A 24891-nucleotide genomic window follows, 5' to 3' on the forward strand; every position below is an offset into this window, starting at 1 on the left:
TTCTAGAGCAAACTAAGTATTTACTTTCATCTCATGCAAATTTAAGATCTTTACTTCCTTCACTGTTATAATGTCATTATTTACACTCACGCTTGTGGAAAACACGCCTGTGAATACACAGCTCAGCCAGGCACACAAGCTTCCCAAATTTCACAGCATTTAAAAGAAAGTGCTCGCTGCTTTTTATAACAAACAACAGAAAACAAGCATCTTGCTTACTCTATGTGCTCTACATGTGTGCATACTCTATGTGTATATATGTGTGCCTATAACCACAGAAGCAGAACAGAATACAAAATACTCTAAAGAACTGCAACATGCCATCCAATCTAGGCTTTTTATTCACATTGAGCCTTTGATTTTTAAGCAAAGTTCTTTTCAGTATTTTTAAATATCAGTGGCAGCTCAACAGCCCAGCTGTAGGGAATGACACAGAAGACAGTTTTGTTCAGGATCTATATGCAGCACATGAGCTGCTTCCCTTATAAGTAATAACACACATGTCCCTGTCTAGGCATAATCCAGCAAGTAGAGAAATTACTGAAAGGGAGTAAGAAAGATTCTGCTCATTTCTATTTCTTGGAACTTGTATTCCTTTCCTTTCCAGAACCTGACAGCACCAGCAGAAATCTTCCCTGATGTAGCTTGACTGAAGCCAGCCAGGTGCCATCCCCATTTACGAGAAGTTACACATCAGCCTAACCTTTGGGACCTCCTGATGGGAATGTTCTGCATCAGGCACTTACAATCAGATGAGCTCAAACCAAACCATCATCATCAAATAGGAGACAGCCACAATCTGCTGGGTTTCTGATAAAAGGACTGTTCTCCTAACCACTTGTCTTTGACAGTAACTAACAAAGAAAGGTGTATATATACTATTCCAAGAAATTCAGTTTTCTTTCATATACATAGGGTCTTTCTTATATGGTATGGAGAACAGGACTATATCTCGAGAACAAAGAAATATGCTAAAATATACAGAAGAGCCTTAAGAAGCTATAACACTCAGAGAGATACACATTATTGAAAGACTGAAAAGAACTTTGGCTTCCTTCACTTTCCTCATGCCTGAACACAGATCCTCCTTTCCTTACACTCACTGCCCTTTCCAGCTTGATCTCTGGCAGTTCACATCCTTGCCCCACAAAGGTAAGCAAACCCAACTGCAACTACTTCACATGCATGTGGAAGTTGAGAAAAACTTGCACCATTAATTTACTTTTAGTCATTAGAAGTTAAATTGGTGCAATTAAAATATCATTCTAAAGTCACCTCTGACAGCAGCCTAGTGCCTCATTATGACAAATGAGACCAGTTAAACAAACATGGTGTGTGACACGATTTATGGGCCAGACATCTTTCTTGTGCTGAAGAATCGCTCCAAAAATAGCCACACTTCAAGCTAATTGCATATAAATCATATTGATGAGATCTGAATCACTGGTTTTCAATATTCAAAATCAGTTTCATCAGTTGAACTAACTGACACAATTCCTGCTGACTACCCTGAGAAATCACTGGGACTTTAAAGTCATGAGTACTAAAGAGCATGCTATGCCAAAGGGGACTGTAAATAAATAAGGCTAGATTTTAAGTGTAAGTAAAATATTTCCTATTCTTCTCCTTCCCTTTGTCTACTTACTCCTGAAATCCTCAAGAAGTTGACTATGGAGACTCGTCAAGTGTATGTTTACTGTGGGACAGAAGACGACCATCTGAAACATTTCTGCTTTTAAATGAAATAGAGAAGCTGTAAATGGGTTTTAGATCTATCCCATTTTCCATTTGACTTTTTCCAGTCTCCACCAAGTAATTGCATGTCCAGATAAGTGGGCCAGACAGGAACTTGAGGCATGAAAGGTACTGCTTCAGAATGAATACCACTGCTTCTACTAATAAAAGCTGTTTCACAAACATCTGTGCAAATGGAACCCAGCAACAACAATATTCAGGGAGGAAAAAAATGGGTTCTGAAGCAGTCCAGGCTAATGAGATGAGCCCCACTTAGGGAACTAATTCATAAAACCTTGCTTTTTCGCCCTTCACTGGGTTCTGATGATTATGTTCAGCATTGCTGCTGCTGCTTGAGAAAATTCTACCTAATTTTGCCTTCCCCTTAGTCTTAAACTGGTAGATCTGATTTTTCAAATTACTAACATGCAACTCTATCACTGTGATAACTCATGATCTCAACTCCATATAACTCATGAAATATATATTCAGATATAACAAAAACAATTTTCAGTTACATAGTATTTTTCATATGTGGAAAATTCTCTTACAGTATTTATTTGGTATAATTGATATTTAGCATGCACTGCAATGGCTAATGGGGTGTACATGTTAGGCTATGAGTGATGTGAGACAATGGCAGCAGCAGGCATCAATCATCTTCAGAGAATACAGCTTTCTCTCCATGCACAAGGAATATTCTTGCTGGGGGATGTAGACTTAAACTCAAACAGTGCAGTCTGGTCTACTCAGATAACAATTATTCAAAGCTCTACCCTGCATAGATCCTGTCTCCTACATCAATTTGCCACTATTAAATTTTCCAAAATCTAGAGATCTATTTCTAAATTTTATATCCCAGATCACTGAGGCAAACCAGATTCCAGGAAAGGCTAACAGGAGAAGAAACTCCAGAAGAACCCAAGAGGACATAGTACATTTGAACTGCTGGTGGGATGGAGAAAACTTAAAATTGTCTGAAATGACTTTTCTCATTCACTGTAGCTAAATGTGGTCAAGTACTTAGAATAGGAAAGAAAGAACAGGGTTGCATAGATTAAACATCTATCTACATCTGCACATTATTTTGTGAGAAACCCCTCTACTGCTTTTCCAACTATGTTCATCCAAATTTGTGGACAGAATTGGCTCAGCAGTCTGGACAGCCCAACCACAGGCTTCCTCCATGTTCTTTGGAAGAACAGGAGCAGGATGGCACAACACAACTCACTCAGACAAGAAGTAGTTACTAGATCTTGCTGTGATTCATTTGCAGCAACTGCCTGAGGGTATCTGGACACTCTAAGAGTATTGAATTACAAAGTTAAGTGTTGTGAACAAAAAATAAAGAAATGTGAGTCAACAGTACCAGTCTGCTGCATTCCAAAATCTACTGTAATTGGTGAGAGAATTACATCTTTCGCTTGGCCAACAAATACCTTTCAAACAGTTGAGACACAGGTGTGCTTAGACCACTGCCATTGATCAGGGTTTGCAGATTAATCAATCCCTGCAAGGATTAACTTGAACTGACAGGCTCCTCTTCTGATTTGTATTTTGTGAACTAGCACAAGAATTCCCCCATGTCATCTGCAGTCTTGCCCCAAAGGTTTCTGTTCTCACATCTAAAGGTCTCTGTATTTGTTCCACAGAAACAAACTCCCAGATGCATTCTGAAGGACCTGATCCTATGCGGAAACAGTAGTTTGAAATTGCTCTCTTGCTTACCATTCTTGGCAAGCACCCAGAGTTCAACCACATATCTGGTGGAAGTATTTGGCCCACAGATTGTTTTCAATTAAATACTTGTCTACCGACATTAAACTGAGCTTCAGCAATATAAGAATGCTGCAAAATGCTTAATCCTAAACTAAATGATTTCCTATGTAATTTACAAACTTTATTCCTTCAAACTGGAAAAATTCCACATGTCAGAATGACAACCACAAACATCTACAATTGAAAAAATGCCAGATGAGAGAAAAAAGTTGTTAAAAAATCCTTATATTTAATCTTTTGAGGATAGTACTCAAAAGGAAAAAATAAAAAGCTGTTGAGATACTTTATCAGCAACTAAGCTAACTCCAGCTACTAGCAGGTCTACTCTTGTATATATCCATTACCTCTGTAGGCATGTTAGAGAAGAAAAATAGGCCAGAAAACAGTATTTGAAAGGATGCAAAATAGTAAACATCACTTAGAAATTTGATATTCACTTAAATCCAAACATTATGAAATCTATTCACTTTTCAGTGAAGTGACAGAAACAAGATCGCAAATCCTTTCAGAGGAAACCCATTACTTGAGCTTTACTTTTACTGGCTAACAAAGCAATTAATGGATATGTCCAGACTGCTATTACTTTACTGTATAATACAACTCCTGGTTCTTCTGCTGTACAGGCACAAAAAAAAACCCAAACAACAGGAGACTCATGCACATACTCCCCATGCTCACACCATCTGTTAACGTAAGCTTCAGCTATCTACATCTCTTCTTAAATATTGCAAAGTTCAAGGCAATTATTTAGCACTATTCTAAATCCAAAACACTAATCACCTTCTTTCAGAATAATACACAAGCAAGCTTTCCCCTAACAGGCAATCTCCCTGTTTCTAGAGTCATGCCTTTAACTATAGGAAGAAAGAACCGTAGCCAAAACATCACGGTCTGAAGTGATGCTTTAAAATCATTCCAGTTTAAAAAATGAATTATCTTTAAAAACAAGCACTTTAAAGTAGATGAGCAGATTAAAACTTATATTTACAGATATATTTTACTGCAAAAATGTAAAGCACACCTAAGCAATCTAATGTATCCTTTTAAATATCACTCACTCAGATTAAACTCTTAAAACGTGCATAGACCAAGGCATTAGAAAAATTAAAAAGACTTCATATTTTATTACATTTGAAAAAATGATCTCAAAAATTGTATGTTGTCTAGATTTACAAAGTCCTGTAGCTTGTTCATCAGTGGGTGGATCCACCATCCATGTATGCGTGTACTGCATGAAGCACATCACAGCAAGTGACCTGCAGTACAGTAAGTGCTGTTTGTCACTTAACCTTCTCAACTTTAATTCCCTTCCCCCCCCAAAAAAAAAGAAAATATAAAAAAATCTGTGAAAGTTAAAAGTAAGGCTAGTGTTAAAGAGCATATCTTGTCTCCCAGCTCTAACAACTGCTTGATACTTCCCATATTGGAGACTTTTCCTCTGATTTTCTTTATTATCTTGGAGAAACTAGAAACACATGTTATTAGGATACAGCCTAATTCTCAATACTTATAGCTTGTGAAAAGAAGTTTACAAGTAATTAGTCTGCCTTTCTGCATGTGTGTCAGAATCTTGCTACTCCATACACACTACTGAAAACAATCAGCCTGAACCACAGTTAGTCCTATCATTCTGTGTGTCAGGGAATGAAAAATTTATGAGGTGGCAAAATTAAAAAGAATAGCATACGACAGACTAACTGGGTCCTGTACAGAGTGTACAGATAAAGATTTTTCATGATCAAAGAGAAGAAAAAAGAAATAATAAAAAACCCCCAACAGCCACAATCTTTGAAACTCCCACCAAAAATCACCCACAACAGAACTTTGATGTCTCTGAATAATACCACTGAAAGAATAAGGGGAAAAATACAAACCAACTCTCTTGCAATTAATCTTTCTGCCACGCTGATAATGAATAGAAAGGATTGCCTTGCAAATAATACTCATACCACTTGTAATTAGAGCCAATTCAATCTATGTTTTTTTCATTCACTTGAGTTTTATCTTTCATCTTGCTCTCCATCCTGCTTAAGGAGGAGTCTGGAGTTTCAAAATCTCCATCAACAAATCAGCCTGTTGAATTCACTAAATAAGAAGCCAATAGTGTCATTGTTCCTCAGCTCATCAGTTAAGATTATAAAATGGGTTATGAAGATGAGCAGACCAAACACATTCTTACTATGAAAAGATTTGCCAGCATTTTTCAAGATTTCAGCAAGCCTTGGTCTTGAGTATCAAGCTGCCTGTATTTGGCTGTAAGTTTTTTTTTTTTCCCCTAACTCTATTGAGGCACTCTTAAGTAGCTCTCCTTAAACAAGAGAGAAAAAGAATTGTATTAGATATCCAAAAGAGTACAGTGTACCTATGTGACAACATTTGTTTGTTTTGTAAAAATAACTAGTCAAGTGTCAAAGGAGCTACAACATATACCTAAAACATGACTTTGTACAAAGAACAGATGAGCATATAGAGTTTTACAAAGGTACCTAGATCAGTAATAATTTTCCTCCCCTCTTGCCTATCAGAGCAGATAAATTACTGTTAAGATGAACTGAAACTTAGGCTTATTATTATATTTTCAGCACCTCTTTCATCTGGCTGGTCAGTACAAGGACAATATGTAAAATAGCCCAAGCTCTGAGTTTAGTACCAGCCACTCCTCACAAACCCCAGAAGATGCCATCACTCTAATGAGCAACTGCTGTATCCACTGGTCTCAAACACCCTGCTTCCTAGCAGCTGAAGACCTGCACACCATCTTCATCGCTGAGGCCCACAGACACATCCTCTTCTACCTCCTCATCAAGCTGAAGGCTTCCAAAGGAGTACTTATTTCTTGGCATAGGAGAGGAACTCAGCACAACAGGATTTCCAAACACCAGAGGGTGAGTGAAGGGGTTAATGATTTCTGAGTCAGAATCACTAGATTCTGTCCCACTGCTGGTGGAGCCTTCCATCACCTGGATTGCAGCCATATGATCCATCATGCCACTGGCATGCAGTGACTGTATGACTGGGCTCTGCTTTGATTGCCCCCCAGCTGGCATACCATTGGCCATCATTTTGCCTTCTGGAGAAGACATCTTAGCCATCCCACCCCCTTTGCAATGTCTCTCAGATCTATACTCCTGCCCCGGGGTTGAGGATATCTGGCTCAAGATAAAAGGGTCTGTAGCTGATTTATTGCAGAGATTTAAGATTTTTTGTGCATGAGGCCGCTGAGAACCTGGAGAATATCTGCCATAGCCATGGCAGCTGCTGGCATAGCTGTCTTCCTCTCCAGTCCTAGTCCTGCTGTCATGCCCGTTTTCTGAGATATAACCCTGAGAGCCAGTTCTACTCAGGCTCATGTTAGGGCTTGATCCTTTGCTACTGGGAGGCAAAGGAGTGGCCAGTGGACTACGGCTCCCTGGCCCTCTAAACATTTCATCAACCAGTGAGCTGTGCCTTGGCATCCTGGGGCTTCCCCCAGTGAAGAAGGAGAGATTAGCTGGGTTATCATCAAGGTACTCTTCAGAGAGATACTGGGAAGATTTTATAGAAGCGGAGGAATCCCTGTATCTACTTCTATTAAGATTTTCATCTCTATAGTGAATATAGGCACCACTGGTCAAATCACCCTCATGATTGTCATTTGTTTGGGAATATGACCGGGTTATTTGTCCTCTGAGGAGATCATACTCGCTATCTACATCACTGCAGTCAATGAAAGGAATGGAGGTGCTGCTGCCATGAGCAGCCCTGGATGCTGGACCTGTGCTTGGTTGCTGTGACTGAGGTCTGTTCTGCTGCATCCTGTCCGTAGCAGCCTCCTCTTCCTCCTCCACTGCTGACACCACTGCTCCATCCACCTTTCTGCCTTCTTTTGGGCTCTTCTTTAATGAAGGGCTCTTGTGCTGTCCAGTGTCTTCCACTGAAGCTTTCAATTCCTTTCCTTGCTGGCAGCTCTGCACTGCTGCAGCATCATTGTCATCTCCATAGGCAAAGCTGGAGCTCTGGAAAGACAAAGGAGGAAAGGGAAGGGGTAGACAAAGGGGAGAGAGGGTTGAGAGGGAAGGGAGTCAGGGGGAAAAGGCTAGGTGTAATTATGCACTACAATTCTACAATACATCCTTCAGCAACATAGGAATCTCTTGAAAGTAGAAGAGATAACCCAAGCTTCAAAATGAATTAGAAGGAAAAAAAAAAAAAGGTCTCTGATTTTGAAGAACAGATGATGGGGGAAAAATAAGCTAAACAAAGAAAGAAAGGGAAGACAGAACACAGCAATATGTAAAAAGGAGCACCTTCAAATATTTCCATGTTCTAAGATAGCCATCAACACTGAGAACATCAAACTGTTCATACTACTCTGAAGCTGGAGGGATAAAAAGATAAGCATGTACAGACAAACTCTGCATGGCCTACCTATAAACTCTAAAAAAGCCCAAAAGTTCATACATGGGCTTTTGAAGACCATGTATTCAACCCCTGGAGCATATCTGCCTCTAGTTCGGGGACTGGCTTTTCAGCAAACAAATATGCCAGCAGTAGCTATGTGCCATCTACCTGAGCTTGTCTTTGCAATATTAAAATGCTAAAAGAAATAGGCTGCATGTATAGCAGAATTATCTGAATTTCCCAGATTTGCAGGAATGAAAAAGCTTGTGAATATCAAAAGGAAGCAATGTGAAAGTCTGAGTAACATTCTTGAATATATTAACCTAGTAGTTTGCACCTGCTGTTTAAGCTCTACCACATGTAAAGTTATGTGATAAAACACAGATGAGCACAAAGAAACACTGGTAAGGAGGGGATAATAATAACCCCAACAACCTTCTCAGAGAAATAGAGCTCCTCTGGAGACTGTCCTGGGAGAATCATCAGCTTGTGGCTGGGTCTCTCTGGGTTGCCAAACACTAGAGTATGTGCACATTGGTTGCATGAGCAGGTCAATGCATAAATACTAGAAATCATCAAACTGGACTAGCCGTTGAGTAGGATTAGCGAGCTGGTAACCAAATATGGGAGCAACCATAAATCTGGGCCAAGCACTGGAAAAATAGAGGGGACATGGCTACTGGAGAGGTCCAATCCAGGTACTGGAGAGACAGGAGGGCCTAAGGACTGTGTGCTCGTGTCCTAAGTCTGGGAGCAGCTAGCTACTGGACAAGCACATTTGTTGTTCATGTCTTTGTCTGTGAGGTAGCTGGGAACAGGCTTCAGCTATGAGACAGACTGAGTGTCTAAGATGAGTTACTGGAGCAAGACTGTGTGCGTGTGTACACATATACAGATCTGAGTAGTGGCAATTGGAGCAGGGCTGTTAGCCTTGGAGGTTTATGTGTTCAGGTAACATCAACAGAAGAAATTTAAGGATCCATTAACGGATAGATTTCATCTTTAAGACCAGTAACTGAAGGGATTCCATACTGTATACATGTATAAATATTTTTCACTAACAGACTTTCATCCTGATCAATCTGAATGGAACGTAATGAGGCTGCCAGTGCTATTTGTGTTTGTGAATATTGTTTTCTGTTTGTTTTCACCTGTATGGCTGGCTGTGTGTATATTTGCACATGTATACATGTGTGTGAATGAGTCTGCATGGTTGTGTGGTTGCTAATTATAAATACATGCTCAGCCACTGGCTGGACCTGGAAACAGGCAGCTGCTGCAGCTTCATCTCTCCTAGACTACCAGATTTGCAAACTCCTAACATATAATCACTATTAATATAAGACAAATACTTTTGGTATCTACCAGACATAATAACTTAAAAGGACACAGCTGAAATTTCTCTGAGGAAATTAATATAATGTTAATATAATGGAATATCTTGTCCTGGGCAGCCAACGCTCCTCAGTGAAGGAAAATAATTACATTTTCCCAAGTGCAATCACCTGCAACAACTTGGAACCCCAGCAGTAACACTGCGGATTGCAGTTTTTCAGGTGGCCATTAGCACAGTTCAGACAAGCTCACTATTTATGCCTGTGCTGCTGTCTAGAAACAATTCTGTTCCATAGTGGAAACGAACACATTCCACATCAAAAAAGCTGCACTTTATAACATCCAGGGCTCCTGAGCTCATGTTTAAAAGGAAAGTGAGTAGAAACCTATGTTCCTAAAGTTTCCAAAGATCAACTGGAGGTGGGTAATGCAATAAGAAATGTTTAAAAGGCAGGATGCAGGCTTTCATCAACATCACTGACTTGTTTTGGCACCTCTGTATGCTGTTCTGAAGGCTGTGCTGTCAGACTCCTGATGGAACGAATCTTGCTGTGTTTCCTGGAGATAAAAGCAAAATCACAGTAAGAGGCCATTTCAGTTTTACCACGAAGAGGAATCAAGAGACACGCCTCCCTGAAAACAAAAACTTTGAATAGCACCATTCACAAAGGTTTGCTCCAAAACAGATCCTCCTTTCTGTAATGCTTAAATGTCTTGGAAACATACTATCGTAAGAAAAGAGAGAGGTACTGAAGCAAAAGATGGTCCGTCAGCAGAACATGAGTCATTAGCAATAAACTGTCATAATCTTTGTGGCAGTTTGTCCATGAATTTCAGCTCACTAGAAATAAGATGAGTTCCAATAAAATGCACTCTAGCAAAGTTAGATGTCTTCCCTGGAGATTTCTCCCTTGAGGATGTTTGTACTACTCCTGTTACCTTCTCTTTTATTCTCAGATGAATATGTTCACTTAAAACCCATTTAAATCCCTTTCTGCTCACATATATTAATCACATCCTACTGAGGAGGGTGCAAATCAATATGAGAAGAGTTTACCTGTAACAGTAGGGCATTCACTGCTGAAAAACAAATTGAAGACTATTGATTTTAAATAAACTATAGATTGGTAATGCAAACTTCTGCCAAAACATTCAGGACCAACAGGTTTTATACAAGTGATAAACTGTGAAACCAACAAAGAAGGAATTTTTTTTTACTTTGAATAATGCTAATCTCTTATAAGTAAATGGAAACTGCTGCTTTAATTAAAAAGAATAAATAGCTCATTTATTTTCCTCTCACCTTTCAAACTGTACTTTTTTGTGCCCTCCTTCTTTAACGTAGTCAAGAACTTGCTTCTGAGTCCGGCCACTGAAAGAAAAAAAGTGGTTACACTATTAATCTGAGGTACTGAATTTCTCACATTAAATACTACATATCACCTGGTCATCATAAACATGTATGTGGCCTGTAAATGAAGTCATGGCAACCAGAAAAATATTTGTCAGTATCAGTAGAAGCTCATGTAAAATCATGAAGAAGGCCTCGTTCTTTCTCTTTCTTTATGACCATATAGTCACAAGTTTTTACCTTTTGGCATGTTACCACATTTATTATTATTATTATGGAGATACCTTATGATGTTATTTCAGAACGAATTAAATTCAGCTATGTGCCCTTTACAGAGTGCAATATGACTGGGAAATCACCCAGCATAAAGCAAAGTAGAGGTTAAGTTTTACTCTCATGAACAAAAAACATCCCTGAATCTTTTCAGGAGTAAATCCCAGCCTTACCTTTTATGCTGGAACCAAAAAGAAAGCTGCTAAAATGCATTTCAGTTGTGACATAACTCAGTTACGTCGGCTAAACATACATATAGTTTATGCAGAGATTTAGGCTGGAACTTGCACACTTTCCTTATGCTACAGGCCATAAAATTGTAGTGAGAAAGCCCAACATCTCCTATTGTGCAAAGATAAAAACTCCATGGGGAACTGGAAACAGTAAAGGAAATCTGCACCTCAAGATTGTTCACTGACAGAAAAAAAAAAACACCTTTCTATTCATTAGAGGCTTTCAACTGATTTACTGAAAGGCCTGAAAAAAGTAACCATATGTATGTGTATGCAGCACAGCTCACAGTGAATGCAGGATGTAGGCAAAATCTGTTCTCCAAAGCAAGAGATAAGCTGAATGCATTTACGTTTTACTATTTATTCTGTCAGAAACTCAAAAAGTAATAGCTTGTTTACCCTAGTTCTTTCTATCTTAATTAATTTATTTTGCCAGTAGGAAACAGTGGGAAGATAGAATGGCCATACCTACGAGGTACCTGCTCAAGGCAGGTATAATGTACCAACAAAATTATCTCAACAAAGAAGGTGTTTCTGGTTGTTCAATTTGTATCAACTTCCCAAACAAAATGAAAGGGCATTTACCCCTGAAAGAATACTATATCTACAAAAAGAAAACAACGACAAAACATCAAGAACTGAAAAATGCAACAATCTAACTCTTGAAAGCCTTCCTACAGCTCTTATCAATACTGCAGGTAGACCTGGTCTTAGAGTAAGTTATCATCTCATATAAACCATATTCAAGCACAGTGGGCAAAGCATAGAGAAAAGACATCTCTTAAACTGTATAGGGATGGATTTACCCCAGGGCCATGCAATGAAAATGCAAATCTCTACTCTGGTATCTACAAAAGATCTTTTCCTAGAAACAGAGAGCTCAAGGATTGCTGAAGAACTGCTAGCTGGTGTAACTTGGGACACATTTTCTTGAGTGAAATCAGCTGAAACCAATACACCTCATACCTTACCTCTAGACAGTTACTTTGCAGTAGCCACTATGAAATGAACGCAGGCTTCCTCCCCAGTGTTCTCAGCACTATTCTAGCTGAGAAGATACAATTAAAAATATAAAGGAGCAAACTACAGATGGGGAGCTGAAAATGGTGGATTTAATTATAGATCATTAAGGATATGCATGTGATTTTGAAATATGAAGTTAACAAAGGTGGAAAGAAGAAAGCAGATCTCACCTGAACCTAAATGATGAACCTCTAGAAAAAAGAACAGGTTTGGGCTTTGGTTTAGGTTCCTCAAACAGCCTGAAAAAGGCATGATGCTCCACACAGATCTTCCAGAACGATTTGCAAAAATCTCGACTGGCCATAAGGAATTCCAGAGTGTCCTGGAATGAACTCTGAAAGTTGAGAGAGCATTCATAATGTGAGCAAGCAAGCAACACACATTACAGAGACACACTGACAAAGCAAGCCCTATGCTACAAAAAAAAAAAAAAAAAGATTTTTCCCAACTCATTGGCTTTCAGTATTAATAGACCCTATTCTGCCTTTTAGACATCAATGACCTGCCTAGCAATATCACAGCTGTTGCTTAAGCTTTCTTTCATTGACAGTTATGACAGAGATAAAGAAGGGGTCTCACAAGTATAGAGGTGAAGAGGTGGTTTACATAGTTAAGAACCAATGACACAGTTCCAGAGGCACAGTCAGAAGAAGATTCTGTGACATTCAGTTTACATTTCCTTTGGTTGGGTTGCTCACCTGAGATGCTGGTTTGATGCATGCAGTAACATATCAATGCTGAACAAAAGTAATTAAAAAACTCTCAGGAGGTGATAAAAACATATGTTTAATCCGGGAGTAGAAATTTACCAAATAATATTTTGTCAGCTTCACCAATCTCTGACATGGACTTACATTCACATCAGGCCGTAGTTTGATAAGAAAACGTTTCCTCTTGAAGCTCAGCTTTCGAACCTTAGCCCAATTGAAGGCATTGATCTTGGTGTGACCCTACAAAGGACAGAGCCAGCAGAATTTATGCATTACAGCTCTGAATGGAGAAATTCAAACCACTACAAAAAGTCTGCCAAATATTAATCATCTATTCTCTTCATTTGCGACGATGGTACTTCTTCTCATTCATCCCCCAGTACTGCAAATGTCAACATACATTCTTAACCATAAGCACCCAGTAGTGTGACTGAAGGCAGGCACTTGCAGCTCTTGCACTTTTGTAGGATGAGGTACACTGACTAGATGTGCAACTATAGAATCCAGTATCACTGTACAAAGCAGAGCAACCTATTTTGTCTCTTCATAGGAAGGAACTGAAGTAAAAGGAATCTAAATAGTCTACCTGTTTCCAAAATGTAAGAAAACATTTAAAAAATACATGCAATAAAAACAAACAGTAAGCCTGAGAGAAATCCCTCTGAAATACCATTATTCCCAATGATGGCATCATTAGCCCTTTGCCCCAGTATGGAAGGGGTCATATAAACCAACCAGTCCCAATTCCCTTGCTGTGGGCAGTGACAAATTGCAGTAGACCTGTTGCCTAGGGTCACACCCAGCCTGGTCTCAAACACCTCCAGGGATCAGGAATCCACAGCTTCTCCAGGTAGCCTGTGGCAGCACCTCATTTGCCCTTTGAGTAAAGAGCATCCTCCTCACCTCTAATCTGAACTGACTCTCTTTTACTTCAAAACTGTTATCCCTCACCCTATCCCTACACTCCGTGATAAAGAGCCCCTCTCCAGCTTTCCTGTAGGCTCCCTTTACTGAAATATAGTCTCCCCAGAACCTTCTTTACCCCAGCTGAACAACCTCAGCACTCTCAGCCTCTTTGTAGATGAGGTGTCTTTATGTTAGAAGTGGAGACACTGTTTTAGAACATTCATTACACCAGCTTGCTCAGTCAAGATTTCAAGACACACATGCCTACAGTGCAGCACAGAGGTTTCAAAGAACAGCAACTCAAGGATGGCTGAAGGCAGAAACTCACGTTGATTTGGGCTCCGTCACCAGACGGACGTAGGAGTAGTGACAGCGTGATGATCTCTGCTAAGTCAGTCTGCTGTCTAAGAATCACATAATTAACCTCCTTTAGAATGCTCAGAAGCACTGACACTGATTTCTTAATAAAAGGCAGACTTCAAAGTAAGTCTGAGTGGGTACTGTTTAAGCCATTTGTCAGTGAACCTTTATTTTGATTTTACACCGATGTCATTCTAATGTGGTCTTTACATTTCAATTTCTCTCAGCTATATCTATAATAAATAGACAAACTGAAGGCTCCAATTACTGGGCAGACTCCAGCTGGTCAGAGTCTGACCTCAGCTTCTCTCTCAGCTCTCAGTCTTGGAGCTGGCTCCAGCAAAAATTCCAAGAGGGCAAAAACAACCCATCTCTCTTTGAAAGGCTCTACAACAAGGGGAGATGACAGACTTTTAGAGCTGTACAAATCAGACCTTGGGCCTTCAGATGGCAGCTGCATTGATACAGAAAGACCCCAGCAGTCTGCTGGGATTCAGTGATGCCCATACTATTTTGGATATGTTCCTTCAATTTTAAGACTTCTTAATTTATAAAGCTTTGCAATTCATTAATTCAACTGATGGAAGTGCTGTGGGGGAGCAGGGAAGGGTCTGTAAATACAACTGTGGTTGTATTTCTCACAATAACTTCATGTTCTCCTGCTTCAATCTATGCTTTAGTTTTGTAGCTGTACTGTCAATCCATTTAACTGCTCGGAGTTTTTATTTTTTTCATTTCGAGCTTTGGATGAGACATTTCTGAGTTCATTTGTTGCTGCTGTTTTTTGTTGTTTTCTTTTAATAAAAAGACAAAGTACTCTTCAAGGTTGGAAATGCTGTACTATTTTAACTGTAGTCAAATGAATGGCGATAAATACTTGTAAATGGACATTTTAAAGAATAGTTTACTTACTGCTTTTGACATTGTGCAGAAAGAGGCATTTGGGATGCTAGTAGACATAAACTCAACTGAAGTGAAACCAGCTTATGCAAGCTGACTATCCGTACTTTCACATCTATAAAATTCCAATTTGTTATTTCCCTAAGGGGAACTGGAGAACAAAAATTCAATAAATTTGCTAATAATGCTTCATGAACAAGGCTGACTGAGGCAGTAGAGCAATGAAATCTAAGGAAAATGCTTTCTAACTCAGCAAAGGTAAAACAGCCAAAGCTGGTCAAGGATACCGCAACACTACAGAGAGCTTGCATTCACTTTCTCTATTCTCCACCTTGTACTCCAGGTGTCTCATATTCGTCCCTGTTTCACAACTATTTAGTATGCACCATGCCTACAAGACCTGCTTGCTCCTTTATGCAGAAGGTGTCAGCATGACCAACTGGCAAATTGCGAGCTGCAGAACAGTCTGCATTTTGAATAGCACATTGTAGTTGAAGATTGAGTTCTAGCCTATGTGTGCAAACAAGGTACGAGTCCCTGGAAGTAAAGGACATAGTGGAGCTATTTAAGGTTTGAGGTTATTGTTAGAAAAGATTTGAAAATTCCTAAATTTTCTTAAACAAATTCTTTCCGATATGGTTAAGGTCTTGAATTCTTATGGCCTTAAGAGATTTCTCTGCTTTATAAAGAACAAAGTCACGTGCTGAGCAGCTCTAACCTGAAACACCAGAATGCCTGTGTTGGCAACAGCCAGGTTGATTTTTGTCCCTTCCCTGTCCTTGGCTGGATGCAAGCGGATTCCATACATCTCCAGCCGACGGGCAATCTCCAAAAGCTGGAAATCAGACTCTGCTGGTGTCTGTCCCCTTGAGAAACAAAACAGAGAAGACACACAAACTATTCACACCGATTAATAGAAAACAACAGGTCCTCTAGTGCATAAAGAGACATTTTACCAGAGACTAAAAGCTAACAGAGCTATTACATCCGAATTGTTTTTTCTATCTCCACAGAATTTTTGTTTTTATCAGATAAAAAAACCATTTCATTATAGTACAGACCAAAGTATTCAATTTTTACAATCTACTAGAAATTTTGACCACTCCAGTACTGAGACACCTGAAACTTGGATTTTGAGCCATTAGCTTTAACAGAAGTAATTCTAATTGTTTTTCACTGAAAAAAACATTATATTCCTACAAAAAGAAAATAAATAAATGGAAGTTTGTAATGGTGTTCATTGTAAAAGTAAACAAAATAGAAATGAAGTGAAACAGAAGATACGAATATCTTAACATAAACATTGGAAGCCCATAAGTACTAAATTTCTTACAACTAAATTAAGCAAAAATTCCAATTATCAGCACAGCAGAGCTTCCTACACTCATCTCCAATTCCAGTTAGTTCAAAATGAAACTATTCAAGTCTTGAGGTGTTTTCATAGCAAAAAAAACCCTTTTTATGTCTTATTCCAAATTTTTTCACAACTGTACTTTTCTTCTCAAGACTTTGGGAGACCAAGTCACTAATGTGCACCATCACCTTGAGCGCTGATCCCACAAAATCCCTAATTCTGCAAGCACTCTCTGTTTTTCCCAAAACTATCATTAAATCTCTTCTTTATCCATCTCTAAATACAGCCTGGAAATGTGAAAAAGCAACATTCAATGTCCTTGAAATCAAAAAGTGCATTGTCACAAGTGCCTGACTGATCAGCTATCATTTGCAATCATATCTGCATGCACGGAATCAGCAGTGAAGCATTTTGGATGAAACAGACTGTAAAATAAGGACATGCTTGAATGAATATCAAAATCAATTGCTCTTTATACATTTTCTTATGATGATGGGAGAAAGGCAACTGTAACTTCATAGGCTTTGATGTTTTTTGACAAGTAAACTTTGAGAAACTCAAAAACTTTGATACCCAAATCTCTTTTGCATATACATCATAGCAAGTATTAACAAAACTACAAAACTACACTAAATTAAAAGAAGACTAAGAAGGAACAGCAAAAAAAAAAGTCTTACATATGATTACGGTGAAATTCCATGATTTTGTCTTCTAGTGCTTCTTGCTGAGGTATATACTTGTTCTTCGCTAAGTGTTCACGGTCTATGGTTTCATCAAAATCCCCAATCTCAGCTATGGAGAATTTTAAGAAAAGCCTATTAAAACACTGAATTAAATCTGAGTTATTCAGGCAATCCAAAATGTACAATAGCTGGGAAGAGAGTAGAGAAGCAATCACAGCAAGCCACGACTGAGACTCACACTATTTTATCTTTTATACATTCCTCCCTTCTCATCTGTATGAGTATCTGCAACTCAAGGGTTCCTCCCACCCACAACCGTGTACGTAGATGTCAGATGTTAACTGAACAAATGAAATCATCACAGTGCTGCTTTGACTTATGTGCAGAATAAAATGAGGGTAACCGGGAGAACTGCATTAACTCAGCAGAACACATCCGTCTCTGTTATGCATGGTAGTGCTCAGGTACCCTTTCCCCAAAGCAGACAAGCACAAGCTTCCTCCCCAGGCCCATGTCCTACACTCTAATCTCACGGGAAATCTGAAGTGAGATGGTTTCATTTGTGTGTTTGAACACAGGCATGTAATCAGCAGGTTATGAAACATTCATCTTCCACTAATTTTGCAGCAGTCTCAGACACATTCTGTCTCCCTCCTCCTCAAAGTTGCTCCCATCTGCTGCAGTTCTTCAGTCATGTGTGTGCAACGGTATGCCACACCCACCTTCCATTTTGCAGCCCATTCAGAGAGATTTCCTTTCCTTCTGGGGGGAGAGAGGGTCAGGCAATCTATGTGTGGGTGCCAGATTACTATCTTCTTGCCTGCTATTCTTGGAATGCTTCTTAAAAATCTCGCTATTTGGTTTTTCACAGAAATGATGTAGCAACCTCTGCCTGCAGATCTGCCAGAACATTACAGACAACGCTGCAACAAAAGGCTGCTATCTTATTAATGTAAGTGAAATTAAAATGCAGCTCCCCCGTATTAAAATCCAGGCTGCAGGCAGACTGCAGGCTCAGATCCTTGCCTCACCCTCACCTCAGTTCTGCCCACGTAAGTGACCTCTTAAACACGTTCTGTCCAAAATGAGCTTGGTTTTTGATAAAAGAAAGGTTTAAGGAGATACTTATAACACTGCAAAGTGATTTCTGGCAAAAGTTTGCCTGATAGCAAACATACTTGCAAACATGAGAATCAGTAAACTCACACTGCCAGAGAAGATGAGGTATCTACAAAGGACAGAAAAGTAACCTCTCAACCCAACCAGGCTGCAGAGGAGGAAAAGAGTTGGTAACAGTGTCTGATTTCCATCCCCTTCCTCATTTCATCTGCTCTGAGTCATTCCTTGAGATGTGTGGCTACAAACACATCACAAATTATTTGAGAACTCTCCTTTGTAAAAAAGTCTCTTTCATTCCCGTATCTGAAGCAGGTCCATCACTCCCATTTCACTTGATTCCAGTGATTCAAATCTCTGGGTTGCATTTTTAACCCTAACTAAAATAAAAAGTAAGCTTTTCCTCTTTAATGGGGCCATAAGCCTGCCTAAGTCTGCAGCACCTCAAAAGGCATGGACTAGACTCTTTAAAATGCTGTTCATACCTTGTAGACCTTTGGACACAGAAGCACTTAACCACTTTATGTAGGGCTTTCTCCAGAGCCCAGAGAACCTATGACTTATTCTATTGCTACATGATTTTTATAATGTTCTCTGTCAACTGCAAATTCATTATCAAAATTGTCCTCCAGGCTTTCTAATTAATTCGGTTCTTTTTGACCTTCTATGAAGCATTTTTGCTTTCTTCTCACCCCAACCCTCCTTCTCCAGCTCTGCTATCACTGCCTCTGCAAAGGAGTTGCATCTTGTATTATCAGCCTTGCATACAGGCCTTCTTTACATTCTGTTTTAGCTAGAGATTGATTTTCATTGAGGCTTCTCTTCTCTTAGCTTGCAAGTGCATTACACCACTCTCTGTATTCTGCCTGCATTAATACTTCTGATATGTCTAATGCTTTATATTTCAGCTCTTTTTGTTTAATCAGACTGTCTTCTTACTTAACACTTTTGCTTTCTTGCATCATTCGTTGTATCAGTGTCCTCTCATTCAACACTTTCTACAATGCTTTTGAGGTGCTTTTAAATAGAATGTTTCATATATAAATTTTGTTCTGTAATATACCTGCTAATTTAACATAAACCTATTTGCTATCATATTGGATTTCATTAAAAAAACAAACAAACAAAAAAAAAACCCAACAGTCCATAACACTGCCATAAGCCTGTATACATAATGTAAGAGCACTTGGAATCAGGTATCGCCCATGGAAACCGCTGGTAGGCATAGCATCGATAAGACATACAATACCTAAACTCCTATGTTCTCAATCTTTTCACTTGGATATCATTACTCTTATCAGCTCTCAAGTTTTATTTTTGTAGCAGACAAATATGGAATATTTTTTTAGCTACTGAATAATAAGGCAGAGAGAAAATAAATACAAAAGACAGTCACATGGGTAAGATACAGTCATAGCTGCTTATCAGATCCAATTTTCACAGAAAAAATGTGCACGAGACTAAGGTGGAAGAATAAATGAGACAGTCACAAAGTTTTAGCTGAGGTTTCTAGCAAACACACAAAAAAGGGGGTGGGTGAAAATCATAAACATCCAAAACAGCCGAAGTTGCAGCTGGGAGCTGTGAAGAGGCACCATAAGGCACACCATCTCTCTACCCAAAGCAGCAGTTTGGATTCTGTGGGTGCCATCTTACCTCTGCAGGATGAATCCCTTGCCTCTCTCCTTTTATAAGATGGAAAAAACTACTTCTTTTTTTCCAATATAAAAGTATCTTACTTTACCATCCACAAGAAGAGTACTACTTGTTTCCTAAAACTACAATTCAGTAGTCTGCACATCAAGCTCAAAGGTGAAGGGGACAAAGAACTAAAAAGATTTCAAGAGGAAAACTATTTTCTTCAACATTATAATGCATCTCAGTGCATAAGAGCAATGGTGATGATATGACATTTTTGTACTCTTTTAAAAGAAAGCTTTTTGCCTTTCTGCACCTGTGTGTCAGGGGAAATGGCCAAGTGCACGATGGAAGAATTTTGAAAAACATTCAGTAAAATTTGAGTTTGACTGTGCACAGAAGTGAAAAAGAAGGGCTGTACAACTGTAAGGACAACCTGGGATTTTATCCTTACACGCTAGGAAAACAAGCTAGTAGTTGCATTCAGCAGCCCAGGCACCAGAGCTGCAGAGGGTTCAGTGAAGAAATGAATTGAATAATCAATAAGAGATGAGCAAGACATCAACTAAGATCTACGTAAAAGTCATAAGAAAATAATGTATAGGCAACAGAATAGTTCAAGAGGGGATGATCATGAAGCAGCATCTCTACAACAGAAACATGCACTAAGGTATTCTCTCCCTAGCATCTTTCTTTGGTACAAAGATATCTGATAGGAAGACCGGCTCTCCTAGAATGCAGTGTAACAAACGATGCTCAATTTCCCCAAAATTATCAAGACATTTTTTATCAGTGAAGACAGAAAATTAGAACTAGCTTAAAGAGGGAAAGAACTACCACTGGTGTACTGAATGCTGTTAATAGGGAAAACTAAAATATACAAAAAGCCTGCTAGTTAAGGATTTATTTTTTAAGACTGTGCTGCAAAAATACTCAGTTTTGAAACGGTTTGAAAAATCCAGACTTTTCCTAAGGCTGCTGTATTTCTTTGCTACTCAGTCACATTGGGCAGCAATGGCCATGGCAGATAAAAAAGCATGCAATATCTGCCTTTCCAGTAACACATGATAAGAAACTACCCTAACACTCAGACTATGAGAAAGGATCGTGAGATTTAACTACTCAACACTGAACAACTTCTGAACACCTTTGTTGACTGCAATTTCCACACAACAACCATTTAGAACAATGGTCTAGTTGACCATCATATATGTGAATTAAGTATTTTTTCCCACTCTTACTCTCAACAAGAGTATCCACAGTCTTCAAGTGGAAAACACATTGCTTTCCAGGTGATTTTGAAGTCAAAAGAAGCTATGATATGATAAATAAGTCCACTGAACAGTCTTCTTGCACATACACTGCAATTAAAAAAAAAAAAAGCTTGAAATCTGTTGAGTTTTTTTCTTCCCTATCAGTTTCCTCTTAGGAATGTGACTTAGTCTGGCATTCTAAGCATGTTTATTTACTGCACTCTCTAGACGGCATCCAGATCTCCAGGAATTTGAATGCTCTGCTGACAAAATACAATGCTGAATATAAATAATGAAGCAAAAATTCATGAGAATTCAACTTATTTGCCTGCAAACTTTGCTTTTAAAAGGATCCTACATAGACCTTCAAATGAGTGCTTTAAAAATGCAAATCCATGGCCAAGAGCTCATTTTTATTTAAAAGAGTAAATTCTCTGCATTTTAATGCTATTATACAAAATATAATAAATTGTCAACATGACTCGAGCCATCTCCTACTAGCTTGTAACAGGTAACCCAGCAAAGCATGTCTAATCCTCCCAAAAAGAGGGAACTTACACTGTACTATGTGTGAGATTAAGAGGGCAGTGCTGGTATCGTTACATGTTAGCCTTCCCTGTGCCAGGTCCTGCTTCACTTGCAATGCAAATAGGTACCTGCAAAACAAACACAAAGAAGAAGTTATGCAAAGCAAGAGGGAAAGATGGAGAAGTTTTAAACTTCAGGTACATTTTTTTTGCAATACATTCCTTTTACTTTTTTGCATCTACAGAAGTGATTTAGAGGCTAAGTAAAACATAACAAGTACTATATTACAGTCATTACCATCCTACATACTGGCTTGGCTGTTTATCAGAACCAAAATATATCCCTTTTTCTTTCTCCATTTCTATCTCTCTTAACCAGACCAATGAAATATGGAAGCAGTTTGACAGTAAAAGCAAACGCGACAGCTATTACACACTCAGCAACTGCACCTCAAGGTAATGGACCTACTTGCAACTATGAAGAAATGCCAGAACAGAAGGGGAACTTTAGTTTCCACCTTGGCAGTCACTTGGAAACATGGAGCAAGATCTTTATTGCATGACTTTATCTAGCTCCAATACTTTTGCAGCACATAATCCTGCACTATTAAGAGCCATTTTTAACACATTCACTTACAAACCAATCATGGAGGGCAATTCTACATTCACAGCTTATGTGCACAGAAATCACAGGTCCACAGCACTATTTCAACATTTAAACTTATTTCTGCTTCAACAGAAATTGAAATAGGTTAGTTTCACTCAGCATCAAATTCTTACCTAGAAAAAAAATAACCTCATAGCAGGTGTTTCTCCTACACTTGGAATGTAACCCAAATTGGACAGGCACCTTAACAAGCCTTGCAGCGACCACAGATCCTCCGGGGTACTCAGACAATCTCAACACTTTTTACTAAGACTGGATTTTAATATATTCAGTGAGAACTCGCATTTGAGTTTCTGAATGAGATGTAGGTGAATTAAATGAAAAATGCAAACTGAGCAGAAGAGTATGGATGCCAACATACAGAGTACATGAAATAATATAGCAGATCTAAATAATGTCCTTTTGAAACCTGCAGACATCTGCTTTGCCATACAAAATTCACCCTACTAGAAGCAAAAGGCATCGAAGTATTATATTCTCTGCTTCTTCTAGTGATAAAACCATTCCCTGTGGATACGCTTTCACATCCTACACACTGCTGTGTACATACATTCAAGATCCCCAGCACACACATTTAAAATCTAACAAAAAAGTCATTAAGATTCAGAGATAAGTCTCCAGGCACAGACAGAGATCACCAAAAATCAATTTACGCTGCACATACTAAGCAACTGCTATGCAGAATATCTACTCAGAGACAGGTTCCACATAATGCTGTGAGCTGTCCTTTATTATTTTCACTCGGTCTTTCAAGTAAATATTCCTTTTTCCTATTTCACTTTTCCAGTTTTCTCTGTCCAAGCTGGTAACAGTTATCAATCATTTTTCTTACATTCCATTGCTCTGCTATCAAACCAAGACAGTGAAACACAGAACACCGCAAAGGTGAACTTGATCTTTATAAAGCCGTTTATGCGACACAAAAGCTCTCTGTAAAAGAGAATGTCATCTTACAGGAGGATTAAAAGCAAAAACAAATAATGAAAATAGAGAATCAGAACAGAAAAATGTAATTACAAAGAATAATAATTCTAGACCAGAAGTTGAAAAGTTTCAGTGAAGAAGTACTGCCGTGAAGCAGTATGTTTTTTCCCCTCACATGCACATCCACCTACAGAGAAATACAACTCATGTTTTTATGCCAGAGTGAAATTTAGAGCTTAAATCAGAGCACTGAAAACAAACACACCGTTTAGGTACTCTTTCTACACACGTCTACCCTTCCATTCTTCTGTCCCTTCCTCTTTGTTTAATTCCCCCTCCTGTCCATTTCTCCATCTGTAAATGGATGGAGCTGTGCAGATCTTTGGCATTTGCACTGGCTACATGGAATACTGGCTACTGGAATAGGGTCCCCCAGCTGCTGCAACTTGGCAATTCCCGCAGAGCAGCTTTGTCCCAAATGTTTGTGCAATCACATGTGTTCCTTAGTGTAGAGGAGTGCCCCAGGGCACTCAGTGGTGGGGGGAAATAACTTCAAGTTAACAATGAGAGGGAGTCATCGATTCTCACCCAGTCATCTCAAATCCCACATTCTCCACTCTGTTAACCAGAGATTTCAGATAAAAAAAGTAGTCGGACAACTACTAACCTTGTCAGTTCCTCCTGCAGCTGAGCATGGTCAGGTGGGAAGAATTTTACCACAAATTTTACAACAACGTGCTTCGGTCCTAGAAAAAAGGTCAAAGGAAGTTAGTGATACGTTAGTAATGTGTTGGCCAAATTTTATGTCACAAATGATGCACAAGGGGTATGTGGGATCTGCAGTGCATACAGATAAACCAATCTCCCATCTTTTGCTATTAGTTCTGATTCTCTTCAGGTTACTGACAAATGACAAAATAAAACATATGCACCACAAAACAGAACAGTCACTTGGTGGAGGGATATTCTGCCAAAATAAAGTCTGTTTTTGGCAATTACATCAGTTGTTCCAATAAAATATATTATGTGTGTCTATTACACTTGCTTCAGAACAGGAGGGAGCAAGAATACAGTCTGTTTTTCAAGTCCACCAGCAAATTATTACTTCTGTTTTAACAGCAGCACGTTTGTTCTAACAAATACAACCAGTGACAAAAGGAGCAACGTATCTCCCACATGAGAGGGAGTGCTTCCAGAGAACAGACTCATACTAATATGATCAGAAGAACATCTAGGAAAAATTAATCTCAGTGGTAAAGCTCAGTAAATGAAGACTTCTACTGATATTTGACAGAGAAACAAAACCACCAAAGCCTTTCCTGTTCACTTCTACTCTCACTGAAGCTGATGGCTATGTACGTTCCCTTCTCTCTCCCACCACAACATTCCCTGACTTCCCTAACCTGACTTCTTTCTCCTCTAGATCTAAGATGCTTTCAAGTTCTGAAGCAACATCCCTGAGAGTAACAAATTTGCTAGCTCCTTCCCACTAATAACTTCTTCTAGCTCTTTTATTTATTTTTTTTTCCCCCATCTTGTTCTTTTTATTTCACCTTTCATTACAGCTATCTTTCAGGAATGTACGTTCCTTCATAGCCTTCCTCTGTTGCAGGATTTTTCCCTCAACAAAAAAGTACAATGGTGAGGCAGTAGTAGCCTTCACTGCTACCACTGCCTCAGTGCTTCTTGGGCCTGACTGAACCTTCAGAATTTGCTGCTGGTTCAGCCTCTTCACTATAAAGAGT

General features: G+C 39.0%; 1 protein-coding gene across 7 annotated transcripts in view; it reads right to left on the reverse strand.

The window, feature by feature from the left end:
• The window catches only part of FARP1 (FERM, ARH/RhoGEF and pleckstrin domain protein 1), a 201537-nt gene that overhangs the window by 34675 nt on the left and 141971 nt on the right, over positions 1–24891 (reverse strand). For 5 of the 7 annotated variants that reach the window (XM_031610626.2, XM_090129446.1, XM_031610625.2 and 2 more), the window contains 9 exons: positions 23814–23892; positions 21587–21684; positions 17016–17130; positions 15703–15850; positions 12963–13058; positions 12279–12442; positions 10532–10600; positions 9711–9786; positions 7268–7508 (listed from right to left, as the gene is read on the reverse strand). In XM_031610626.2, coding sequence (XP_031466486.2) covers positions 7268–7508; positions 9711–9786; positions 10532–10600; positions 12279–12442; positions 12963–13058; positions 15703–15850; positions 17016–17130; positions 21587–21684; positions 23814–23892 — 1086 coding nt within the window. The remainder of the gene's footprint in view (positions 1–7267; positions 7509–9710; positions 9787–10531; positions 10601–12278; positions 12443–12962; positions 13059–15702; positions 15851–17015; positions 17131–21586; positions 21685–23813; positions 23893–24891) is intronic. The other 2 variants (XM_090129465.1, XM_031610627.2) reach the window with 1 other exon arrangement.

Source organism: Phasianus colchicus, chromosome 1 (genome assembly GCF_987193195.1).
Source record: "Phasianus colchicus chromosome 1, bPhaCol1.hap1.1, whole genome shotgun sequence".
NCBI lineage: Eukaryota > Metazoa > Chordata > Aves > Galliformes > Phasianidae > Phasianus > Phasianus colchicus.